Source organism: Podarcis bocagei (genome assembly GCF_964188305.1).
Source record: "Podarcis bocagei genome assembly, chromosome: 16".
NCBI lineage: Eukaryota > Metazoa > Chordata > Lepidosauria > Squamata > Lacertidae > Podarcis > Podarcis bocagei.
This window is the reverse complement of record NC_138142.1, coordinates 32,065,370-32,091,133: the sequence shown is the minus strand read 5'-3', so window position 1 is coordinate 32,091,133 and position 25,764 is coordinate 32,065,370. Positions and strand designations below refer to the sequence as shown.

General features: G+C 49.7%; 2 protein-coding genes across 4 annotated transcripts in view; one reads left to right on the top strand and one right to left on the bottom strand.

Moving 5' to 3' along the window:
* LOC308574960 (sodium/calcium exchanger 1-like) overlaps positions 1-23,893 on the top strand; it is a 31,020-nt gene extending 7,127 nt beyond the window's left edge. The window contains exons 1-7 of one of the 3 annotated variants that reach the window (XM_081173285.1): positions 2,511-2,565; positions 3,916-5,686; positions 11,277-11,383; positions 12,835-12,956; positions 14,382-14,481; positions 15,735-16,007; positions 19,580-23,893. In XM_081173285.1, the coding sequence (XP_081029411.1) occupies positions 2,526-2,565; positions 3,916-5,686; positions 11,277-11,383; positions 12,835-12,956; positions 14,382-14,481; positions 15,735-16,007; positions 19,580-19,956 (2,790 nt within the window). In that variant the 5' untranslated portion in view covers positions 2,511-2,525 and the 3' untranslated portion in view covers positions 19,957-23,893. Of the gene's footprint in view, positions 1-2,510; positions 2,566-2,637; positions 2,835-3,915; positions 5,687-11,276; positions 11,384-12,834; positions 12,957-14,381; positions 14,482-15,734; positions 16,008-19,579 lie in introns of those variants that run through there. The other 2 variants (XM_081173284.1, XM_081173286.1) reach the window with 2 other exon arrangements.
* The window catches only part of PLCB3 (phospholipase C beta 3), a 67,936-nt gene continuing 65,452 nt past the window's right edge, over positions 23,281-25,764 (bottom strand). Inside the window, exon 32 of the mRNA XM_081174312.1 lies at positions 23,281-24,804. Coding sequence (XP_081030438.1) covers positions 24,640-24,804 — 165 coding nt within the window. The 3' untranslated portion in view covers positions 23,281-24,639. The remainder of the gene's footprint in view (positions 24,805-25,764) is intronic.

The window sequence follows — 25,764 nt, the reverse complement described above, 5'->3', positions numbered from 1 at the left end:
CCTTCTCCCCACACCCACCCAGTTTTCTGTTTATGCTCTCAATAGACATTCAGTGTTTTGTGGCCGCTGAATACTCAGTTCTCAGCCAGGACCTGAAGACGACAAACCTCACCTCAGTGTTTTTACCTCAGGAACTGATATTCAGAGGTAGACTGCCTCTGGGCGTGGAGGTGCCATTGCTAACTATCGTGGCTAATAAGGGAAGCTGTGCTGGATCAGACCAAAGGTCTGTCTGTTTTCCTGCTGGGGCGAGCTGGGTGCTTCCAAATAAAGCTCACAAGCTGGGTGAGAAGGCAACTGCTCATTCCTATACTGTACTGTTTATTTCCCGTAGGCCGGAATTTGGGGCATCTAGTCTCCAAACACAGCCATTCTAGGCAGCCATGCAGAAGCCATCAACAAACCTATGGTTTGTATGTAGAAATAGTAGCCGCAGTAATAATGGAATATATCAAATATTAGTCCTACTAAGAGCATACCTATTGAAAACAATAGACATGACTACATGAGTTATATTCATTTCAATGGGTTTGCTCTAAATATGGTTTAGTTGGATACAGGCCAACAATTCTTAAAAATATATATATATGGCCAGCTATTTTATTACCTAAGCTGTCTATAAAGGGAAACAAACATAACACTTTTCTTTTTAAATGCAAAGCACAAAAATCAAATCAACACAAATCAAGAGGAATTAACAGCACAAAGCTTTCTAGCAAAGGCAGAAGAGTAGTTGTAGTAATTCTTTCTTAAATTTCTACAGCCAGCCGTCAGGAAGATTCCTTAAGGCTGTTCACGAAGTGAAATAAGCATAATTAAAGAAACACCGCCAACACCCTAATAATTAAAACAAAACCAGTATAAATAACAGCACAGAATTGAAACAATTTATGGCTCAGCGTAAAACTGCAGTGGAAGAGCGAAACCATAAGGTTTGTTTAAAAACACATTAAAACGGCCGAGGCGGAGGCCCATCTAATCTGCTTTTAAAGCTTTCTAAGCCAGAGTGAGTGGTGTAAGTCAATTACGCACCGTGTGAAAAAGTGCTTTCTTGTGTCTGCCCTGAATCTCTTGCCCAATCAATCAATTTCACTGGGATTATGATGCCCCCTGTTGCCCCAGCTTGGTCCAGTATGCTGAGAGAATAACAAAAACTCCCCAGCCACTCTCCAAACCCAGCAGCTTCATTTTATACACCTCCCATAGGTAAACAACAAGAAGTAGCAAGGGCCACATAAGAACATAGTCCACCATCCTTTTCTCACAGCAGCCAACCAGATGCCCGCGAGAAGCCTCCAACCAGAGCACACTGCCCTCCTGCGCCTTCCACAAATCGGTACTCAGAAGCATTACTGCAGGGGTCAGCAGCCTTTTTCAGCCGTGAGCCAGTCCACTGTCCCTCAGACCATGTGGGAGGCCGGACTATATTTTGAAAAAAAAATATGAACAAATTCCTACGCCCCACAAACAACCCAGAGATGCATTTTAAATAAAAGCACACATTCTACTCATGTAAAAACACGCTGATTCTCGGACCGTCCGCAGGCCGGATTGAGAAGGCGATTGGGCCGCATCCGGCCCTCGGGCCTTAGGTTGCCTACCCCTACATTACTGCCTCCAGCTGAGCAGAGCATAACAGTCAGGGTTAGTGGCCATTGAGAGAGAGCTTTTTCCTCCACAAAGCTGCCCAACCCTCTTTTCAAGCCATCCATGCTGGTGCCTCTTGTGGGCATGAGTTCCACATGCCGTGCAACTATCCTGTTTTAAGTGGGACATGCCGGAATTACAGAAGCCGCCCCAGCTTCTGATTCCATCCTGGCATGTGCTGTTTTGGATCCCGTACTTCCAGAAGCACTGTGCTGGCAGATGGGTGGCGGTGGGCGGCCAGTGGCAGTGGGAGGCAAAGGTGCGTATCACCAGGATGGTGCAGGGCAGGGAATGGTGGACCCCAAGGGAGAGAGCCGAGGCCCCATTGAGGTCGTGTCCCGATTTGCCTCACCGGGATGTTGGAGGGTACGGTTCCGTAATTTAACTCTGTGCTGTGTTGAAGAAGGACTTTCTTTGTCATGATTCTTCCCCCATTCAGAGTACCTGATTTTTGCGTCAAAAGAGAGGGAGAACAACTTTTCTCTAGCCGCTTTCTCCACGCAACGTATAATTTTATAAAACTCCGTCATGTCACCTTTTAAGCGCTTGTTTCCTTGAAACTAAAAAATCCTAAACCTTTCTTTGTTAGAAAGAGGATGAGAGAAATTCATGGAGGACAAGTCTATTGGTGACTACTAGCCACAATGGCTAAGTTCTCCCTCCGGTTTTGGAGGCAGTGTGAATCTGGATACCAGTTGTTGTGAACAGGGCTGTCCCATGGGGCAGACTTGAGGCAGTTGCCTCAGGCGGTGGAATCTCACGGGGCAGTGCTCTCAAGGGCGTCTCGCTCACCAACCACCAGGCAAGCGAGGGGAAGCAGTGCTGAAGGCTTCCAGTGAGATCTCACAAGATTTCACAGAATTCAGAAGGGTTCCAGAATGTCTTGCCAGAAGCTGTTGCTGCTGCTACGCAACCCTGGTAAGCGAGGCTTCAGCAGAGGGGCAGCAGCAACAGTGGGGCTGGTGGCATCTTCTGTTTCGCCTCAGGCAGCGAAATGCTAGCTGTGAATCACAAGTGGGGGGCGAAAGTGTTCTTCTGCTCAGTCCTGCTTTGGGGAACCCCATGAGGGCATCTGGCTGGGCATTGGGAGAACGGGATGCTGGAGGATATGGGCCTTTGGCAGGCAGCCCTTTCTTACACCCATAGGCCTTACATCAGAAAACTGGAATTGCGGAAGCTCATGAGAAGTAGGGTAGTGAAAGGCAGACCCTCCCTCCTTCCTTTCACCAAATGTTTATGGGGTTTAAATCCGCGTTAGCGACTGCACGTATTCCAACAGGGATTGGTAGTTATTCTGGATTGATGAATGAGGGAACAAAGGCGTGGTTGTGCTCTGTGTCATCGGTGCGGACGGGTGTCTAGAGGAAAAGGCATATAATAGCTCCTGCAATTCTATTCTTGGGGCTGGGGCTGGAATCTATTTTTCAGCATCAGTAGGCGGTGGTGTACGTGGGAAGGGGGGAGGGAAAGGGATGTTGCTGTCTCCCCTCTTGCAGAAAAGGAGTGAACAAGGAAGTGATGGGGAGGACAGAGAGAGCTCCTTTTGGAAACATGTTAGCCCAGAATTCTGGAAGTGAGAAGCTTGGGACACAGAAGTGACAACGTTTCTGGAATATCCTAGTACCAAAACAGGGCCCTGTGCCTTTAGACTGACAGCAATGGACTCCAGATTCCCATAAACTCTGTGGACAAAATAAAAGCATGGTTAATCTAATTTATGTACATAATTTTTTATTTCTGTCTCTTCTTTGAGTTCCTGATACATGCACTCTGCTTCTGCCACCAAGTCCGAACCTTCATTATCTTGTCTAGTCAATGCCTTTAATACACTGGCTCTGAGCACAAGCCTTTAAAACCCTAAACGGCCTTGGGTCAGCCCTGTATACCTGAATGCGTGTCTCCATCCCATATCATTAAGCCAGGACACTGAGGTCTAGGTCCGAGGGCCTTCTGGCAGTTCCCTCACTGTGAGAAGTGAGGTTACAGGGAACCAGGCAGAGGGCCTTCTCGGTAGTGGTGTCCACCCTGTGGAACACCCTCCCATCAGATGTCAAGGAGATAAATAACTATACAAGTTTTAGAATACATCTGAAGGCAGCCCTGTATTTGATGTTTTATTATATTTTTCTATGTGTTGGAAGCTGCTCAAAGTGGCTGAGGCAACCCAGCCAGATGGACGGAGTGTTGTTGTTGTTGTTGTTGTTGTTGTTGTTGTTGTTGTTGTTGTTGTTGTTTTATTTCACTAACACTCTCTGCCCTACCTTACAGGTATCGTCTTCCTCGCCATGTCACTCCTGTCTCAACTGAAGGCTTCAGCCTTGCTGCTGGCCTTGTTCCTCCCTTCACCGCTGGCGACGGTGGGTGGCCATGGCGGCACGCACGGCGTTGAGACAGCGTCCCCGGATGGCGGCAACAACACCGCCAAGTGCCAAGAGGCCACGGAGTGCCAAGAAGGTGTGATCTTGCCAGTGTGGTTCCCACAGAACCCCTCTGTGGGGGACAAGGTGGCAAGGGCCATTGTTTACTTTGTGGCTCTGATCTACATGTTCCTGGGCATGTCCATCATTGCCGACCGCTTCATGGCCTCCATAGAAGTCATCACCTCACAGGAGAAAGAGATCACAATCAAGAAGCCCAACGGGGAGACCACCACCACCACCATCCGCATCTGGAATGAGACCGTCTCCAACTTGACCCTGATGGCATTGGGTTCCTCAGCCCCTGAGATCCTGCTCTCCATCATTGAGATTGTGGGCCACGGCTTCACCGCAGGAGACATGGGGCCCAGCACCATTGTCGGCAGCGCAGCCTTCAATATGTTTGTCATTATCGCCGTCTGCATCCATGTGGTCCCTGAGGGCGAGGTACGGCGCATCAAACACTTGCGGGTCTTCTTTGTCACCGCCGCCTGGAGCATCTTCGCCTATATCTGGCTATACCTCATCCTGGCCTGGTTCTCTCCCGGCATAGTGGAATTGTGGGAAGGGCTCCTCACCTTCCTCTTCTTCCCACTCTGTGTGCTCCAGGCTTGGGTGGCTGACAGAAGGCTCCTCTTCTACAAATACGTCCACAAGAAATACCGAGCGGACAAGGCCCGAGGCCTGATCATTGAGACTGAGGGTGATACTGGCTATCCAAAGTTGGACATGGAGATGGACAACTCGCTAAAGGAAGGATCCGAAGGTCTTGTGGAAGCAGGGAAGGACCAGGATGACGAAGCTCGCAGGGATATGGCCCGCACCTTGAGGGACCTCAAGCAGAAACATCCAGAAAAGGACATGGAGCAGCTTATCGAGATGGCCAACTATCACGTGCTAGTCCAACAGCAGAAGAGCCGGGCTTTCTACCGCATCCAGGCCACACGCATGATGATCGGAGCAGGGAATATCCTCAAGAAACATGCGGCGGACCAGGCCCGCAAAGCCATTAGCATGCAGGAGGTGCGTGCGGAAGAAGACGAGTCCGTGACCAAAGTTGGCTTTGAGCCAGCGCATTACCAGTGCTTCGAGAACTGCGGCTCGGTGGTGCTGACTGTGGCCCGGCGGGGAGGGGACCCAGCCTGCGTCACATTGAGGGTGGATTTCCGCACGGAGGACGGGACGGCCAACGCTGGCTCTGACTACGAGTTTGCGGAGGGCACCTTGCTCTTCAAGCCAGGGGAAACCCACAAGGAAGTGCGGGTCGGAATCATTGATGATGACATTTTCGAGGAAGATGAGTATTTCTATGTTCACCTCAGTAACGTGCGGGCAGCCTGGGCCGAACCGGGCCCTGAGCCTCCTCCCAAAGCATGCCTCGGGCCTTCTAAGATGGCCACCGTCACGATCTTCGACGACGACCATGCCGGCATCTTCACCTTCGACGGGGCCTCCATGCGTGTGAGCGAGAGCGTGGGGGCTGTGCGCATCAAGGTGCTGAGGACCTCGGGGGCACGCGGGAGAGTGGCCATCCCCTTCCGCACCATTGAGGGGACCGCTAAGGCCGGAGAGGACTATGAGGAGGTAGCCGGCAAAGTGGAGTTCCAGAATGATGAGACCATGTAAGAGACCAGGGAAGGCGGTTTGTTTTTGTCTTTGAAAAGGTTTGTGTGGGCACTGTGTACTGAAAACATGAGCAGGGATGCTGTGACCCACACAAGAGGGCCACCAAATTGGATGGCTTTTAAAGAGGATGGGGGAGGGAGGAATAATAGAGCATGAGTCTACCAATGGCTGGTTAACCATGATGGCTATGGGGAGGCTGCCAGGAATCACAAGTGGGTAGGTGCCGCCACACTAAAAGCCCCACTCCACTGTATGGAATGGTCCTCCTGGTAGGATGCCATCTGTAGGATGCCTTCTCCCACAAGACACAGTGACTGATTGGGTATGTACCGTATTTTTCGCTCTATAAGGAGAACAAGAAAAAAAATATTCTCTCCCTCTCCAGCAAAGTGGGAGGAGAAATGGAAGGGGCTCCATTTTTCCTCCCGTTGCCCTGAAGAGGCTTCGCGTGGCTATCCCTGGAGCCAGGAGAGCGAGAGTGACCGGTGTGCACCGATCCCTCTTGCTCTCCTGGCTTCAGGGATAGCTGCGCAGCCTGCATTCACTCCATAAGACGCACATACATTTCCCCTTACTTTTTAGGAGGGGAAAAGTGTGTCTTACTGAGCGAAAAATACAGTAATGTGTGAGAACAGGGCTGGTTCACCCATGAGGCAAGGTGAGGTGACCGCCTCAGGCCACGGGATCCACAGGAGCAGGAGAGAGGGCCTCCAAGGAATTCCTCACCAATTGCCTCTGTAGCAGTGGCAGTGACGGCTGTGGCAAACTCCTCAGAGGCCAAATCTGCCTCCTCCTCTGCAGCCATGCCGCCTCTACAGCAGCCTTTCGATGAGGAGGAGGTGCTGCTTGGCTTCCTCCCGTCCCTAAGGAGGAAATGGTGGGGGCTGCCCTCTGCACCCACCTGGCATGTTTCAGCCCCCTCCCCAACCACGGCAGCCTTTGATTCCCACTTCAACCATTGGGGGAAGGTGGATTTATCCCCACACCCTTTTCCTGATGTAGATCTTCGTTCACCCTTTCTTCCCTAGCCGGGAAGCACCATTTTGCAGTTTGCCTCAGGTGGCAAAATATATTGCACTGGCCTTGGGCAAAACGATCTTTTAGGTATCCTGGCCCCAGACTACATTCAGTAATTTGTGGCTGTTATCGTTGTTTTAATGGCGTAAGTTTTATTTCCTGTTCCACTGGGTTGTTATCGAGCAAAATTGAGCCTTGACAGGAGTCCAAGGAATATTAGTGATTTGTTAACATGTATAGCTAGGGCTCTGCAGCCCAGTACCGGCACCTTGAACCTAGTCTAATATAGGGTTGCCATATTGCAAAAATAAAGTTGTTGAGCTATTTTTTTAGGAAGACCACAAAATTGTTGCACTATGGCAGCCCTAGTAGCTAAGTGGCAGTCAGAGATTGCTTTCCCCGTTCCTCCCATCACACCTCCCCTCTGGAAAATGTCAACACAGCTCATTTCCCTCTTCCCAACCCCCCCAACCCATTCTCCTCTAGCTCCTGAGATACAGTGGTTTGACGCAAGCAGAAATTCAGCTGCGGAGCGTTGCTTGGCTAGAGCTAAGAAATGGGAAACAGATATGTTTTTTTTTAAGGGTGCGGAGCCTGAGGACCCCCAGTTGTTGATAGATTACAACTCCCATCGTCCATGCCTGGGCATGCTGGCTGGTCCAACCACACCTGGAGGACAGCAGATTCCCCACCCTGATTTAAGAAATGGGAATAGCATGTTGAATGTCTGTTGCACATACCGGGTTTATGTTAAAAGGCATGGGAGGAGGCCGATGCTGGGTCAGGAGTGGCAAAGCTTGATAAAGGTGCTCTGTACATGCTCAGGGGCACCATTCCTTCATGATGCAACATGAAAGAAAGACAAGAAAGAAAGGCACACACTGCCATAGGTCAGTGGTAGAGCATCTGAAATGCTCTTTTGAAAATTAGGTGCTGCCTTTATTAGAGTCTCTCTCTCTCTCTCTCTCTCTCTCTCTCTCTCTCTCTCTCTCTCTCTCTCGGCCTGTGATGCCTGCTTTAACTGGCAGCCAATCCCTGAGGTCTTGAGTAGACAACAGTCTTTTCCTGTCACCTGCGATCTGAGCCTGCTAACCTGGATAACCCACCTTCCAAGTGTCCTGGGGTAAAAGGGACATTCCGGTTTTTTTCATGCAAGATTTCAGCGGCCATTTTGAGTGCCACGATCTTGTGCACCCTCACCCCGAAAAAGTGGATTTTTTCACAGCAAGAGCAAGGTGCGGGTCACGTGACTTTCCTGGGTGCGCCTCCTGGAAGGCGTACGTCCCAGTTTTGCATCAGAAATGTTGGGTGGCAGGGAAGGGCTCCATAGTTTGATGCTAGAGCTTCTGCTTTGCACACAGAAGAAGGTCCCAGGGTTCAACCCCTGGCATCTCCAGCTAGTCCTGAGAGACACTTCCTGTCTGAAACCTTGGAGAGCCACTGCCAGTCCGTGCAAGCAGTTCTAAGCTAGATGAACCAGTGGTCCGACTCAGTAGAAGACTCTTTCTTAAGGACGTTTGCTATGAGTGGTAGGAGGTCCCAGGCTCCATCCCTCAGGAGCCGGCAGCATCCTGTGCTCACACATCCATCTCAGAAAATTATCTCCTCATAATTGCTGCTTGGCTGCCTTGTCGCCAGCCTCCAACCAACACCAACACTCACCCCCAGCATCCCTCCGGCTCCGTCAGACACATGGAATTAATTTCTTGAAATCTTAATCTTTCACCCGTCAAGCTGTGCTGCAGCAACCTCCAGCTCCCAATTTGACAGGCTCTGACCTAATTGCACGAGAAGGGGAAAGTGGGGTGGCGGGGGGAAGGAGCGGGACGTTTGGCCGACGGCACACGCGGGAGGGAGCGTGAAAGCACCCGTGCGTGGGGGCGAGCGGCTGGCAGGCCGTAAGCCGACGTGCGACGGAAATGGTGCAAGTGCGAGCAGATAAAAATGGGTGCTGTGTGCCAGTAGAGAGGAACATGCAGGGGTTTGTGTGTGTGAGGGGAAGGTGGTGGCAGACAAAAGTGAGTGTGAGTGAAAATTTATGGGATGCGCATTTATGTGCTCCTATGTGAACTAGCGGAGAGCAACGTTTCTTCCAGAGGAAAGCGGGTAGAAATTACCTCACGGCAGTTGCTCTTCAAAATGGGGATGTGGAACCACAAGCCCTTGAGGCCTCTCTCTGGCCCTTGAATCTGTCCCTAAACTACACCCTTCCCTGACCCCTTTGCACCCCACACCCTTGAGTGTTTTTGTCTGACTGGGATGTGTCCTTGAACTCTGCAAGAATGCTTCTTGCTTGTCCGGATGGAGACTAGAGAGAGGCGTCTGTGAGTGTATGTGTGGAAACGAGCCTCCTATGAAAAGATAACATTGACATTCGTTGCTCCACCCACTTTTGCCCTTGGCTCCACCCACCACTAACATGTGGCCCTTGGAAAGTTGTCCAGAATGGAATATGGCCCCTGGGCTGAAAAACCTACCCCGCTCTACAAACACTCTCTCTCTCTCTCTCTCTCTCTCTCTCTCTCTCTCTCTCTCAAAAGCACATGCCATTTGTCCTATTAGTTTTAAAGGGTATGGCTTTTCCGTCTTTTCGTGACAGCCTCACTCACAGAAATGGAAGCAGGCAAAGTTTTTATTCCACATAAAGTTTGGGCCCTCCAGGTGTTACTGAACCACAACTCCCATCAGCCCCAGCAATGACAGGAGTTGTAGTTCAGCAACATCCGGAGGGCCAAGACTCTCCACATGCCTGTTTCATTAGAGTAAGAATTACTGGTAGACCTGCTTAGTTTATGTGTGCCAGGCAGCTTCTGTAAAAAGTGCAGGAGCCATCCCTGTAAAGGAGGTGGCAACTTTACCTCAGGTTTTTGAGGTATCAGTCAACTGAGCATTAAAGAAAATGCTCTATCTATATCATCTATATCTATATCTAATCTATATCTATATCTATATCTATATCTATATCTATATCTATATCTATATCTATATCTATATCTATATCTATATCTATATCTATATCTATATCTATATCTATATCTATATCTATATCTATTTACAAAGCCACAGCCTCAGAAGAATAAAGGTGACATGTGGAACTAACAAGCATAGCCGTTCCAGGGATATTACAACATTTTGCTATATTGCCACCTGTTCAAGTGATGGGTTTATGAGACCCCCTGAAGGAAGATACTCAGAAGCGCCTCTAAGGATCGAGCCAGGAAACCAGCTCATAAGAGGATAAATTATGTGTTCTCTATCCCCTTAATAAAATCTACAGTAGAGAAACAGACACGAGGCTGTTTCAAGCTCAACATGATCACAAGGGCGACAGCACCTGTCACTGAAGGGAACTTCAGCAAATCTGTTACTGAGGATCTTGGGAAGGCAAGAGGTTAAGACAGCCCAGCAAAAAACCAAAACCGTTCTTCTGTACTTACGTACTGCTAGAAAATATAGCTGTGGCATGCATTTGATCAGATTTGTTGTTCTGACGCAAATGCGGCAGAGTTTGGGGATATGTCTCCGTGTCAGTGAGACCTGAATCTTAAGAGCCTAAAGGGTGGCTTGGCTTCCACCCCCTTGGCAGCCCTATAGCGTTGACGTACCCACATATATTCCCATCCCATTAGTACCAAGCCGTCTCTTTGTGTTTGTAATTAGGGAACTAAAAACAGATGGCATCTAGCGAGGCTCCGGCTGCCAGACTCGGCTTAGCGTACCCGGAGTGTGTGCATGTGTGTGCGTTGTGCCACAGCTTGGCGAGAGCGAAGCCATGGGGTCATGCATAAGCAGAGATGAACTCGAAGGAGCCGGAGGTGGCTATGGGGAGGGTTGCCGGTTTCTCCCTGCTGGCCCCGCTTCTCTGTGCGGAGGGGGCCGGTTCTGGGGCAGAAGACAGGGGCCCCAATGGCAGGTGGAGCCCGAACGGATGACAGGCAGGGCCTGGGTGTGAGTTCTGCACACCCAGATCTGGAGCTAAGATTTGGGTGGGGGTGGTCCAAGCTTTCCTCCCTCTCTCTTAATTGACCAGTGGTTGCTGGGGCCCATTAAGGCTGTTAGGGCAGAAGTGAGGGAGCCCACCAGTAGGTGGCACCAGAGCTAATGGCAGAAGTAGCCAAATAATTCTACGTTTGTCCCCATCCTCCTCTTTCTCCCTGCTGATTTCTACAAGGGGCAACGCTGAGACTACAGAAGATGAAGCTGCCAGGCAGGGCCATCCACTGGACTGGGTGCAAGGAAGAGGGCAGGCAGGGCAGGGCTGGCTGGCTGGCAGCAATTTGAGGTTGGCGAGGCAATGCCTCATTCACCCTAAAGCACTGGCCTCTGCTATGTGACTTTTCATGGCTGCCTGCTATGCCGATATTAAGCCAAGGAGTGCGTTCCCTGTTGCGTCACTTCCGTGCCAAAGAAGTATGGGCTTACTAAATTTCCATTTGCTGGGCTATGAGCAAGGCCAGGCCCAGGACAGGGGGGGGGGGAGGGGAAAGCGGGGGCAGTACCTTGGGAAGATGGTTTCCTGTATTGGTCTGCCTGCTCCAAAGAACCCATTATTTTCTTCCTCGTCCCCAGGAGATACATCGAAATTAAAATTATTGACGATGAGGAGTACGAGAAAAACAAGAACTTCCACCTGGAGCTGGGGCCACCAGAACTGCTGGACACAGGTCCACGGCATGGTAAGGAAAAAGTGGATAAACCTGGGGTGTGTGTGTTGTTATTGTTGTTTTAGTTTGTATTATGTGATGTATTTTTGTGTTGTTATATTGTAAGCCGCCCTGTGATCCTTCGATGAAGGGTGGCCTAGAAATTGAAGAAATAATAATAATATGATTTGCAGGAGAGTCATCCTAAGATACTTGTGGGGCAGAGTGGGATGTGGGGTGGGCTACAACAGGGATGAGGAACCTCGGACTTGGGGGGGGCCCGCAAATGTGGTCCTCCAGGTCTTGTAAGCTTGCTGTACAAAGGTCAGGTTCACATTCATTGCTCCGCCCACTTTTGCCTGTGGCCCCACCCACCACTGGCTTGTGGCCCCTGGAAAGTTGCCTAGAAGGGAATGCGGCCCTCAGGCTGAAGGAGGTTCCCTTCCCCTGAGCTTATGGCAGAAAGACGTAAGGAAGACATGGTACTAGAGGAGCCCTTTATTTGTAGGGTTGTGAAGGTTAAGTTTAAAGACAAGGAACCCTCGGTAGAGAGAGAAGTTGTCCACCCACATGGAGTGAGCAGAAGCCAGGCAGCAGACTAAGCAGGCACGCAAGTCATCAGCTCACACTCTTCCCTAGAATCATAGAATCGTAGAGTTGGAAGGAACCCTAAGGATCATCCAGTCCAACCCCCTGCAGAAATGAAAAGTGTTGGTTCCCCCCCCCCCAAATTATATTCAAGCTTTCTAAATTCACATTGTCCACATCATAGATTTAGAACACACTGTTGTCGTCATCCCCCGAATAATCCTGGGAACTGTAGTTTACCCCCCACAGAGCTGCATTTCCCAGCACCAAGCTCCAGTTCCCAGGACTCTTAGCGGTAAGTCATGTGCTTTCAATGTATGGCGTGCACACAGTTGACATTAACACAGTCCTAATTAATGCAAAACTGTGTCCTCTTTTTGGGTGACGCTCAAACGATTGCAGGATGATGTCTCAGAGTTGTCTCGGTTGTTTCAAGTCCAAGAGCAACATTTAACCGACTTGCCGAATTGGTGGGGAAAAGGCTTTGCCTCCGGGGCTCTATGATCTTTGCTTTTTAAAAAAATAAAGGAGGGGAGCACAAAGAGAGATGGCCAAGTTCTTTTCCTACCTCTGTTCCCCAGCTTTTAAACAGTAGGCTGGCAGGTAGAAGTTTAGCAGGTGATGGTTTTCATGAAAGGGAGATAAAGTGATAATAGAAGCTTCACTTTCTGCATGCTGGGCTGCTGTTTGAAAGGCAGAGGGGCCAAATTGTTAGGAAAGCAGGCAACCTTGGGCCATTAAGGAGATGGATTGAGGCAACTGGGAAGGGGACTGAGGACGGTGGGTGACGGAGGAGGTTAGAGAGTTGGAAAGAGGTTTCTGGAGGCTGGCAGAGAGGGGATGTTGGGATTCCAGCCTCTCCCTATGTGCCCGTTTTCTCCCCAATCTCACCCCAGGTGACTCCAATGAAAACCGCCTGCCTAATGGAGAAGAGGAAGCAATTGCCAAGATGGGGTGTCCTAGCCTTGGAGAGAACACCAAACTTGAAGTTGTTATTGAGGAATCTTACGAATTCAAGGTAAGAAGACACTGTCTCACCTGGCACTCCCTAGCAAGAAAGACATTTCAGTCACAACTCCCCTCCTCACACCTCAGCATCCACAGACCCCTCCTAGTGGTGGCTGGTGCCCATTGGGACTGGTTGGGTGGAAGGCAGGGAGCCCACCAGTAGGTGGCACCAGAGCCAATGACATGCAGAACCAAATAATTCTAGCTTTGCCCCCATCCACCTCCTCCCTCCTGAGTTCTACAAACACTGAGACTAAGGAGGAGGAAGCTGCCAGCAAATGCCATCCCTTGGACTGATTGTAAGTAAAGAGATAGACAAGTGTGGGTGGACTGAACTTGGTGGGTCACTGCCCGATTTGTCCTAGTGTGCCAACCTCCAATTTCCCCCATCCATTGATTTTTTTAAACAAACAAGACTATTTGCAGTTTGGAAAGTGACAGAGAAATGCGATGAAAAGTGTGGGATGAACGAATGACTAACAGGAAGATGTTTAAACATTCCGCAAGCAAATCAGAATATAGCAAGGTGGATGCCCATTGTCGTATAACTACCCCATTAACAAATCAGAACAAACGCTCAGCAAAGACCGGACATAGTCTGGCCACTGAGCAAGCAAACCAGGATGAATGCTTAATAAAAAGGCTGTCTTGAAAGAACCCGTGGGCTTTTGAATAAGGAACCAAATCAGGAACCAGCTCCTTGCCCATCAACCGAGGCTGAGAATCCCCCAGAATAAGGAGCTGAAGTTTAAACATTTCTGTTTCTTCACCCGCACGACCCCTGCCATGGACTTTTGGGCCACCACAAAACATCCAACCCTGCCAAATGTGAATCTGCCGCCTACAAAGTGCCCTCGCATCTTGTTCAGCCTCCAAGCCTTATCTGTTTTTCACAATCTGTTATTGAGGTGTCCCTCTGTCAGTTATCATCTCATCCTTATGCACTCAATGGATCACTGCCCTCTGCAGGTGAGGGCTTCCTGCAGATATCACCTTGTCTGGATGTCCATTCCACACAATGTAGGAATTGTGCCTTTGGTATCGTGGCACTTTACTTGCCTTTTGGAATCCCCTCTCTTTGAATATATAAGTTAATAATAACAAATATATTTCTGAGATGGGCAAATGTCCGTCTTGGTTCTTTATTAAAAACAGATTTGCTTCCTTTGAATCTGTCTCCCGGTTTCTCACGCCACCTTTTGCTCCAGTGCCCTTGTCATCATGCCTGGTTAGGCAGATGGCAGGGTGGCAGGGTGCCCAAAGATGCAATGACATTTCCCACGCCATCCCTGACCACGGGTGCTGAAGAGCCAAGAGGAGGAGGATAGCAATACTGGTGGTGGTGGAAAGGGGTGGGCATGGGGGAGAAGATTCACAGGGACTAGCCCCTTCTGCCCACTTAAAGTTCTCACCTCCCCACACCCCTCTTTTCCAGAGCACTGTGGACAAATTAATAAAGAAGACCAACTTGGCCCTCGTCGTCGGCAGCAGTAGCTGGAGGGAGCAGTTTGTTAGTGCCGTAACCGTCAGTGCTGGTAAGAAAGAAGATGGACCTTTTCGGAGGGGTATACCGTAGGTAGGAATGTTGGGACAGAGGGTGTAGCCAACTTCTGAACACCACAGACAGATGCTTCCAGTCACCAGCCACAACACGCTCAGACGTAGCCTCATCCCTGTGAGAGGCACTTCGATGAGAAAAATAAGAAAAGGGGGGAAAGACAGCAGGTCTCTGCCCCAAGGAACTTCTGGTTTAAATATTCCACAGTGGAAGAGACAACCCACTAGAGGGGCCATGGGGTGAATGCAAGAAAATGCAGTTACATGACAGGGATGGGTGAAGCTGTCAATTTTGTTTTCTCCCAGCTACTCTTTTCTTTTTCATTCTTAAAATTCAGTTCTCCCCACCCCCATGCCACTTTGTGATTATTATTTTTTAAGGTCTTCCTAACAATTCTCAAGGGTTAAACCACAGAGCCTAGGACTTGCCGATCAGGTCGGCGGTTTGAATACCCGTGACGGGGTGAGCTCCCGTTGCTCGGTCCCTGCTCCTGCCAACCTAGCAATTCGAAACCACGTCAAAGTGCAAGTAGACAAATAGGTACCACTCTGGTGGGATAGTAAACGGCGTTTCCGTGCGCTTCCGGTTCGCCAGAAGCAGCTGCAAGCTGGCCACATTACCCGGAAGCTGTACGCCGGCTCCCTTGACCAATAAAGCGAGATGAGCGCCGCAACCCCAGAGTCGGCCACAACTGGACCTAGTGGTCAGGGGTCCCTTTACCTTACCTTTAACAATTCTCAGGAAGCTTAACAAGCTACAGTTCCTGGGATTCTTTGGGAGAAGCCATGAGCTTTAAATGTATGGGTTTGATGGGACCTTTGGGTAACTTAAAATGGCAGCGAGCCACTGGGGATGGGAGTAGAGCTTGGCTCTCATGTGAAAGCGGCACAGCCACCTGCCACTGAAAAGCATCCATGGGCCTGGCAGGGAAGATGGTAAATGGCAGTGCAGCTGGGTCAGGCCCCCAAGGGCCCCCTCACCTGGCCCCTGGAGCCCTCGGCAATTGTCTAACTTGGCTAGCCACTGTTGCTGGGCCTGCTCTCCCCACCACCATAAGAGATTTTGTTGCCCCATTGGAATTTCCTTAATTGCCTCCCCGCTCCCTACACTCACATGAGGTAAGCAAAAGGGAGGCTAGAAGAAAGACTAGGCACTGTGGGGAGATTGGCTAAGGTTGACTGGTGGCGTCCCTATTAATTTAAGGTGTCTCTCTGTGCTCCCTCCCTCCAGGTGACGACGAGGACGATGACTCTGGCGAGGAGCGCCTCCCCTCTTGCTTCGACTACATCATGCACTTCCTGACGGTTTTCTGGAAAGTTCTGTTTGCCTTTGTGCCGCCAACCGAATACTGGTGCGGCTGGGCCTGCTTCTTTGTCTCCATCTGCCTCATCGGAGTCCTCACCGCCCTCACCGGAGACCTGGCCGCCCATTTTGGCTGCACCATCGGCCTCAAAGACTCTGTCACAGCCGTGGTCTTCGTGGCCCTGGGCACCTCCGTGCCTGGTCAGTGAGGGGCGGCAAGTGGGGCAGATCATATCAGGGTCAGGAGTGACCTCAGTGAGGGGAAGGGTGGAACCGCCACAGGGCAAATTGTATTTTATGGGCTCTCTTGGCCCCAATCAGCTGGGAGGAATCCAGGTTTCTTGCCTCTGACTGTCCTGAAAAGCTTTGCCTCTTTAAAATTGTTGTAAAGGCACACTAGCCAGGCCAGTTAAAAACAAAACAAGCCACCAAACTATCTTGAAATAGGCATCACATTGCTTAATGTAATCTGAGTATCTGAAAGGTTGGCTCACTCCCCACAGACCACCCCTGGGGAGAAATCAGCAGAAGAGCCTTCTTGGGAGTTCCCCTGCCCTCAGATGTTCAAGGAGGAAAGTAGGGGAAGGTCCGAGAGAAGGGCTTTCTCTGTGGTAGCCCCCAAACTGCGGCATTCCCTCCCCAGAGGTAAATCCCTCATTGTGCAGCTTCTGTCATGTGCTGAGGAAATACTTGAACACACAGTCTTGACCTTTGGCATAGGACCAAATTATAGTAACAGTAACGATAATTGCTACTACCATGGGCTCATTCAGGAGGAGGGGCAGGATATAAATTGACTAAATAAAATGAAATAAAAGATTGATTTGGCGCTTGAAGAGACCTTTGGCCTATCCCAAAGCAAGAGGGATATTATTATTATTATCCTTTGTTGTCTTGGGTTAGACCAAAGGTCTCTACAAACACACACACAACTTATATCTCTAACAAGTCCAGGGCAGGGCAGACAAAGGACTTCAATAATTTTAAAAATACAACATTAAAATCAGCTGAAAGAGATCCCAGTCAAGAAAGCAGTTTATCTGCCATCCAGTCTCTCCTTTAACAATTTTTTTAATTGATTTTCAAAAAAATATTTTTTTTAATAAAAAAAAACTATTAAAGAAGCCTTTTGGTGGTGGATAGACTTTTCCGCTTTCTTGACTGCAATCAAAGAAGCAGGGAGGTCTATTCGCCATCCATACACTTAACAGCATAAGCAGAGTGTGACAAGGCAATGACTTTCCAGGATGGTTTGTCTCACAGCACCTGGGATTTAGAGGCAAACTCCCTCTTTACATAGACTTTGCATTTTTAACTGTCAACAGCTAATAGCCATCGATAGCCTTAATTTGCCTAATTCTACAATAAATCACACACACACACACAAACAGACTGTGAGCCTCTCTTAGTTACCTGGGAATAAGCCCCATTGAACTCAGCAAGACATACATCAAGATAGACACGTATAGGATTGCACTGTAGGGCACGAATATGCTTTAATCATAAACTGGAGCAATCCTATAAATCATAGTGGGGTACCGTTTGCCAGCCCAAGGGCCGCATTCCCCTTTGGGCAGCCTTCTGAGGGCCACATACCAGTGGTGGGTGGAGCCAGAGGCAAAAGTGGGTGTTACCACCTTCACCCTCTCTGTCCCTGCCCAAAGTTAAGTATTTTATTTTGTCTTCTAGTTTATTAGGTAGTAGAAACCCATATAATTCCATCAACCCAGAATAAAAGGGCATAGAGGGGAGAGGGAAGAGGCACTTATGCCTCAAGGAAGAAAATCACTGTTTTTAGCTCTGCAGTCCTGCAGACAGATCAGAGCTCTTTCTCCAGATCTCCAGATCCAGCCCACCTTTTCTACTGCAGAGGTAGGGAACCCACAAACCTTATTTTAATTTGCCCCCAGAGGAGCTGCTTTTGCAAAGTGCTTCCCCTCTGTTGTAAACAAAATCTGCCCTTTTCCCTTATGGGATATCCAAGAGCCAATTATAGAGTCTTTACGTAGGTTCCCTATTGGTAGGAGTAAATGATTGGGAGGTAAGTCATAGAATAAGGGACACGGGTGGCGCTGTGGGTTAAACGACAGAGCCTAGGACTTGCCAATCAGAAAGTCGGCGGTTTGAATCCCCTCGACGGGGTGAGCTCCCTTTGCTTGGTCCTTGCTCCTGCCAACCTAGCAGTTCGAAAGCATGAAGTGCAAGTAGATAAATAGGTACCCTCCGGCGGGAAGGTAAACGGTGTTTCCATGCGCTGCTCTGGTACGCCAGAAGCGGCTTAGTCATGCTGGCCACATGACCCGGAAGCTGTACGCCGGCTCCCTCGGCCAATAAAGCGAGATGAGCACCGCAACCCCAGAGTCGGTCACGACTGGACCTAATGGTCAGGGGTCCCTTTACCTTTAAGTCATATAATCATAGAGCTGGAACCCATGGCTCTGAGATTAGGAGTCTTGTGAGCTACCCCATTGCTTTAATTTGTTAATATTGGCAGCTAGGAACCTCAATCAGTTGTCCCAAATGAAGGTCGTTAGGGCTGATGGGGAACCTTTGGCCCTCCACTTCCCATCACTGGATTTCTGACGTGCACACACACCAGGGGCTCTAGCAAATCCTAAGCCTGCTCTTGCTATTTAGGGTGAGCAGAGCGGGGGCGAGCCTTGGGTTCATATTAATGGCTCGGGATGAAAGAGCAGGAGACTCTCACGTCTCAGAACATGTGGCCGACAAAGCCAGAGGCGACGGCAAGAGGATTGTCGGGGAAGAGAGGCGGCTGTATTTAACAGGCAGTCTGGAGAACAGGATTAGAAAGGAGAAAACTTGCTGTCTTGATGAGCTGGTGGAGAAATGATGATAAGGCTAAATCTCATATTGAGAGAGGGAGAGTGGGAAGCTAACCCTGCAAAGTGCTTAAATGCCCAAATATATATTATGTCGCAAAGAATGAAGGGTTCTGGAGAGGATTGGAAGTACGATTGCACAGCAGTGTAATACAGATTTTTACTTTATTTTATTTCGCAGACTTTTTTTTTAGGCTTAGCAAGGGGGAAAATGGAGACATTCGTTTGGGAGATTTGCCTCCTGTTCGAACAATTTATTCTGATTTCACAGTGTCCTGAGAAGGCGCAGGGTGCTGCACCCGTGGCAGTGCCGGATTTAGGACAGTGTGGGCAGTTAGCCGAGGGGGCGCAAAATGATGATGTTGATAATGATAAAACCTACAATAATATGGGAGAGGCACCAAATCTTGCCCTTGCTTGGCGCACTAGGGTGCCATGTTACAAAAGTCCGCCCTGCCCTTAGCTTCCCAAAATTCCGACAGACTTACTCACCCCTTAGATGAGAAATGGAGAATCCTAGCATCGAAACGTGGCCCTCCAAGCTCTGTTTGGCCCTCCAGTTGCCCCAGGTCACACCCCACTCAGCAGCCCGGATCTGCACTTTCCTTGAGGGCTTTTGCCTGCCTTGAATGGGTCCTCGTATGGCAGGAACATAGGAAACTGGTCAAAATACTGGTTCGCCTAGCTCTGGGTTTCCCAAACTTGAGTCTCCAGATGTTTTTGGGCTACAGTTCCCATCATCCCTGACCACTGGTCCTGCTAGCTAGGGATGATGGGAGTTGTAGTCCAAAAACAGCTGGAGACCCATGTTTGGGAAACCTTGGATTAGACGATACCCTGGGTGAGCCGCAATGTGGTTGGAAGGAAGCGTGGTCATAGCTCAGTGTGAGAGTATCTGTTTTGCAACCGCCTTCTGCCCTTTTGTCTCTGCAGATACCTTTGCCAGCAAAGTTGCCGCCATCCAAGACCAGCACGCCGACGCCTCCATTGGGAATGTGACGGGCAGCAACGCAGTCAACGTCTTCCTGGGCATTGGGGTGGCCTGGACTATCGCAGCCGGGTACTGGGCCAGCAAAGGCCAGCCCTTTCACGTGAAGCCCGGCAACCTGGCCTTCTCGGTCACCCTCTTCACCATCTTCGCCTTCTTCAGCATTGCGGTGTTAATGTACCGGCGCCGCGCACCCATCGGCGGAGAACTGGGCGGTCCCCGAAACCCCAAAATCCTGGCGACCCTCCTCTTCCTGAGCCTATGGCTGGTCTACATCCTCCTGGCTGCCCTGGAAGCCTACTGCCACATTCAGGGCTTCTGAGAGACAAGCGCAGACTGGGAGATTCGCTTTCGGGTTTGGCCTGGGGGAGGCCCCTGTCCAAACCTTGGGACACTGATCCCTGGATGACTTGGGGGTGGAGGGGGAGAAAGGAAAAGGCAAACCCTCCCTCCCCAAGTTGGGAGTCCCCTTTTTTCTCAAGCACATGAGAACACCTTCACTTCCACAACGGTTCAGTGAAGACTTTGGCCGATGCCAGCCACGCGGTCTAGTAATGACTAAGGTGGTAACAAAAACAGGACAAAGTTACAGGGTCGAATTCTGGCCAAGGCTTCTGCGATGGACTGATGGCAGAGTTGCCCGCCTCTGTTTGGAGAGAGAAAATGCCAAGCTATTAAGAACCCTGATTTTAGACACATCTTAGGGGTGCAACAGATTCAAAGGAGGCTGAGCAGGGCATAGGCCACCCCTTTCCACACTGACCTGGGTGAATTAGTAGCCTCAGAAAACAGTGGGATGGGCGGGGGAGGGAAATACTGACCAGCCCTGCCAATTATCCTTATCCTTGCAAGTGTTGGAGGACCAGTTAGTTGGACACACTGTCCTTCCCCTTAAGCCTGGCCAGTTTCTTGCAGCGACAGAGATGGGGCGCTCTTTGCATCCCAGTGGATGGTAACGTAATGATGTCAGCAAAACTGGAATTTTAGGTGCAAGTCGAGGTTTGTGCTATCTTCCTCCTGTTCCTGGCCAAATGATCCAAAGAAGGGTGGGGGCAGGGAGAGAGAGAGGGAGGGAGAGAAAGGTGGAAAAAGCAAGCGAGAATAGATAGAAGGGAAGAAGGATCCTAATCAGCCAGTTTACCTTGTTCCAAGCACAGTCGATACCCTCCGAAAAACCTGCACTCTTTACAAACTCCCCAGAACAGCACAAAAATTTCAAAACAGCAAAAAACAGAAATATAGCTAGATCTAGGATAGCTGCTTTCCTTTCCCTTCCCTTCCTCTTCCACGGCACAGCGCTCCCCCTTCCCAAATTAACTTCCCCCATATTAGTATTCGACTCCCCTTTTCTGTACAGAACTCAGATTTCTATTTAGTTGAGTTTATTTTACTTACAAGGTGGGGAAGCCCCCCGCAGAAATTATTTTATTTTTATTTAAAAAGAAGAAAACCCACAAACCTCCAGCACCCATGCAATTGTCTGCCCCTTCTTTGTCCCTTAATGTGGACACCCCCCTCCTCCTGTCCAGACGCCACGGCCGCTGCGCATGGTGCTTCCCTCCTCTCTGGGGAGGGGGGCCCCCCGACATTGGTACGTCCCATGCCTCAGTTTGCATGGTGGCCCCTGTGACCCCGACCCATACAATCTCGTGTCTCTGTAAGTCACTCTGGTGTCCATGCTTGCCCGTTCGTCTTTTGCACCAGTGCCTGCCTGTTGCTCGTGCCTGCTGTCTGGTTTCCCCAAAAAAACAAAAAATGTGCCCTTCCTCTTACGTCCTGTTGCCTGCGCTACCTTGGATTTGTGTTGTGTTGTGTGTGCGTGTGTTTTCTAAAAAAACAAAACAAAACTATTTAAAACTTATTCAAGAAAGCTGTGCATTTTTTAATATTTATATTTATATATATAGGTTTATCATCTTATTTAGAAAAAAATAGCGTTTCCCAAACTTGGGCCTAAGGTTCCCTGCAAGCCAGACAAATGGCCCTATCCGAGGGATGGCAGGCTTCACTTGTTTTTATGGACTTCCAACAGGCAAGAGGATGGTCACAGAGAAAACGGTGGCCTAACCCAGCTGGACTTTGTTTATCCCACTCTTTTCTGCTGCTGGATTTACAGGATCCCGAAAGCAAGACATGTTTAAGGCACTCCTGTTGTTGTGACTCAAGGAGGTGTGGCTTGGTTTCTGACCAGGTGTTTTGGACAGGTGCACGTCCTTCATTTTCTCCCCCCCTCCAAGTGTTCCAGGTGGAGTGCAAATTATACTAAGGCTACATGGCTTGAAACACAGCAAGGTTGCTCCCTGCTATGTTTCAAGTCACTTTCTTACACAGCTGTACGACGAGAGAGTAGGAGATGTCTTTGCCCATTTCCATTATCTGGTTTGTTTCCCTGCACCAAACTCCAATGTTCTCATCTGCATACGTGCAAAGGCTGCCTGAATGCTACACACCTCAGCTTAACTGCGGCTTCGGTTTTCTAACTGGACGTAAACCAGTTTGAGGAACGGGAGTATTTCTCAGGAAGCCACAGGATACAGGGGAATTGTGCTTAACATTGTGAGTACTTGGCTTCAAACACAGGGGTTGGATCACCCTAGAACTGGAGCAAGCGGTCATGTGAACATAGCCTAAGATATTTCAGAGGGCTGTTCTTTAACAGGGCTGGGGAACCTGTGGACCTTCTTGTATGGCCAGTGTTCAGGGACAAAGGGAGACATAGCCCTGCAACATCTGCTGGGACCCACAGATCTCCCAGAAGCTGCAGACTTTCTTGCTGAGGTGTCAGACCAGGTGCAGGGTTCGGAGCTTTCTGTTGGACGTCAGGAAACCACTGAACCCAAAGCTGAGAGCATAAGCTTGCAGAAGACCCTCTTGGATCTATGGGGCCACAGTCTAGACCAGCGTTTCTCAAACTTGGGTCTCCGGCTGTTTTTGGACTATAATTCCCATCATCCCTGTCCACTGAACTTGCCAACTAGAGATGATGGAAATTGTAGTCCAAAAACAGCTGGAGACCCAAGTTTGGGAAACAAGCCTAGACCTTCACAGGCGCCTTCCCCTAAGCAACTCCAATGCTTCCCACAGGACTTGCCCAGTCCAGGAAGTACACCTGAATGGAAACTAGAGAATTGAAGGCCCGTCTTCAGGAAGACGGCTGGCCCTTTAAGATGTAGTGAGTCACAAAGGGGTGAAGTGTGAGAGGTTGGCCTGAGGGGAGGGGCTTAAAAAGGCTCAGCCCGCTTTCCACCCTTGGCCACACCCACACCATACATTTAAAGTGCTATGATACCACTTTAAACAGTCATGGCTTCCCCCAAAGAATTGTGGGAACTGTGGTTTGTCAGGGATGCTAAGAGTTGTTAGAAGACCCCTTATTCCCCTCACAGAGCTGCAATTGCCAGCATTCACTGTGGTGAGGGACTGCTTGTTAAATCACTCTGGGAATGGTAACTCTGCAAGGGGAAGTGAGCCGGGAAAAGTCTGGACTTTTACAAGGATAAGACATGGGCCAAGTGTTCCTATGATGATAATAAAGCCACAAAGCTGGCTTAATAAGGAAAAAGAAGAGCGGGGCGGGGGGGAGCTATCTTTTCCATCTATTCCACTACCACCCCATTCCTTCTCTGAGCCAAGGAAGAAACAGAAGGCAACTGAATTACACGTTTATTACATATGTTTAAAAAAAAGTTAAGGCAAGAAAGAAAATTACATCCATAGGAAGGAAATAAGAAATAAAAAGAGAGGGGCTCTAGGCTGTCTTCCTGCCACAACCTCACATGGGCAGAACAAAAGCCCCCCCCTTCCCCTTTTGCTCTTTGCACCCATCTCCCAAAGCAGCGAAGGACCTGCCTCCCAGGATTTTTTAATTAGCCCTTTTGTTGCATTGCCTTCCCAAATCTGTCCACCGCTTCCCCGCCCCCCGAGCTCCTCACCCCTTAGAAAGGGGAGAAGGATGAGAGGGAGAAACATACACGGGTTGTGTACATACCGTAAGATCTAAAGTGCACGACTTCCCCAAGAGAACCCTGGGAACTATAGTTTGTTAAGGGTGCCGGGAATTGGAGATTAGAGAGGGGTAAACTACCATTCCCAGGATTCTCAGAGGCGAGGGAGTCATGCTCTAAATGTACAGTGTGTATGGAGGCCTGGCTCTCCTTTGGTGAGAAAAGCCCTGGTGGATCAGTCCCACGTATCCACAGGGTAAAGTGCACAACATCCACCAAAGAATCCTGGGAGCTATAGTTTGCCCCCTCACAGAGGACTAGTTCCCTGCACCCTCAACAAACAACAGTACCCAGAATTATTTGGGGAAGTCATGTGCTTTACATGTGCAGGCAGCCGCGCTCCTCTGGGGGAGAGTGGAGGTGTTTTCCCACAGGTTTTCCCCTCACATGTTCCATCGTTTTTATTTATTTTTTAAAGAGGAGGATCTTATATTTAAAATAGCCCTTTTTGCTTCCTTCCCCTCTGCGGGGGGGAAAAGTATTGGCGAGCGGGGAGTATGGGAGATCCCACCCTCCCTAGATAGTGCATTAAAAGGGAAAAAAACACAAAAGAGGCCGCCATCAGCTGCCATCCTCCCCATCTCGCCCCCCACGACATGTGAGGTGCGCATGAATGCATGTTGGTGGCGCCAGGGTTGCCTGATACTTTAGCCCTCACCAGTCACTCCTCCTCCCGCAAGTCTTTTTCCCAGCTTCAAAAAGCACAGACCGAGAGGTTGGGAGAAGACAAGTTGCACTTAGTTAATGAATTAAAAAAAAAAATAGTTTAAAAAAATAAAACATTTGCTCTTTTTGCTTTTTCTTTTTTTTTAGGAAAGGGGGTGGGGAAAGCCAAGTGCCTTTAGTGTGTGTTTTTCTTCCATAGGCTCTGCTCCGTGACACACTTTTTAACAAGCCCTGGGACGGCAGGAGAAGCCTCAAAGATGCCGCCCGTTTCTCTCTCTCGCATGCGCATGTGCACATCAGCACTGCAGCCACTGCCGGGTGTCCTCCTCCAAGTCTCACAAGACGGTCAGGTCTTCTTCGGGAGGGGTGGGGCCGAGGGGAGAGCCAGGGGGGTGCCCATTGCTGACGCTGCCATCCAGCTCTTCCTGCAGGTAACGGCGGATCTCCTGAGGCAGGGTGAGGCCCTCCAGCTCGCACTCGCGCTCCAACTGGGCTGCCAACTGGGGGGGGGGGATGGGGAAAGGGAGAAAGGAGAGAAGCAGGAGGGGAGAGAAATGAACACGCTCCGATCTCTGCTACAAGCCGTTTCTAACATTTCACAAAACTCAAGGGGTGGCGCTATGCCCGCCCGCTCCACCGCTTCCATCGGTGGCCGAGAGGCTTTCTCACAAGTGGCACCGCTGCTCGCCTTCCCCGTCCCCAGAAGTCAAGTGAATGGCAAGACTTGAAGGAGCACGCCAGGTTCGCACTGGGATTTGTGAGAATCGGGGTGCGATGGTGGTAGCGGACGTGGGGCACGGTGGGCAGGCACAGGAGGCAGTAATTCCCACTTCACCTCCAGTGGCAAAAGGGGATGGGCCACCCTTCACACACACACAAACACACAGAGTGAGAATGAAGGCTGCTAAAAATTTGCATTTCAGGTCTCTATGCAGGGGGTGATAATTAGGCTGCCATCCCTTTGGTAGGTGGGCAGCTCCTACAGCATGGAGAAGAGCCATAAGCTCAGTGCTAGCACATCTGCTCTGTGTGCAGTGTTGGCTTTTTGCAGTATGGTAGCGCTGCAGAGAGCTTGCTGGGGAGACCATGCATTAAAAAGGGACTCAAAAAGTACTTAAAGAAGGTTTCAATAAGAAAAACAAAAACTCCATTTACACTAAATACATCAACAAACCAGACCCAACCACCAACCCATCCCCCAGGGTAATGGGAGAGCTAGGTGCTGCTCCTTATATACTCTACCCAATTCCTGACACAGTTTAATCAGTACAACTCAGCAGCACCTGCTATGTTTCACAGCTGCAAAGCTGGGTCTCGTTAGTTTGCTCTGGCCCTTACTCCGGCCCCTTAAAGACACACACATCAAGTGGAACAATGATGAACCTTTACATGTAAATAAACCATTCAACATGCAGAAGGTCCCAGGTCCAATCCCTTGCCAACTCCAAGTAGGGCTGGGA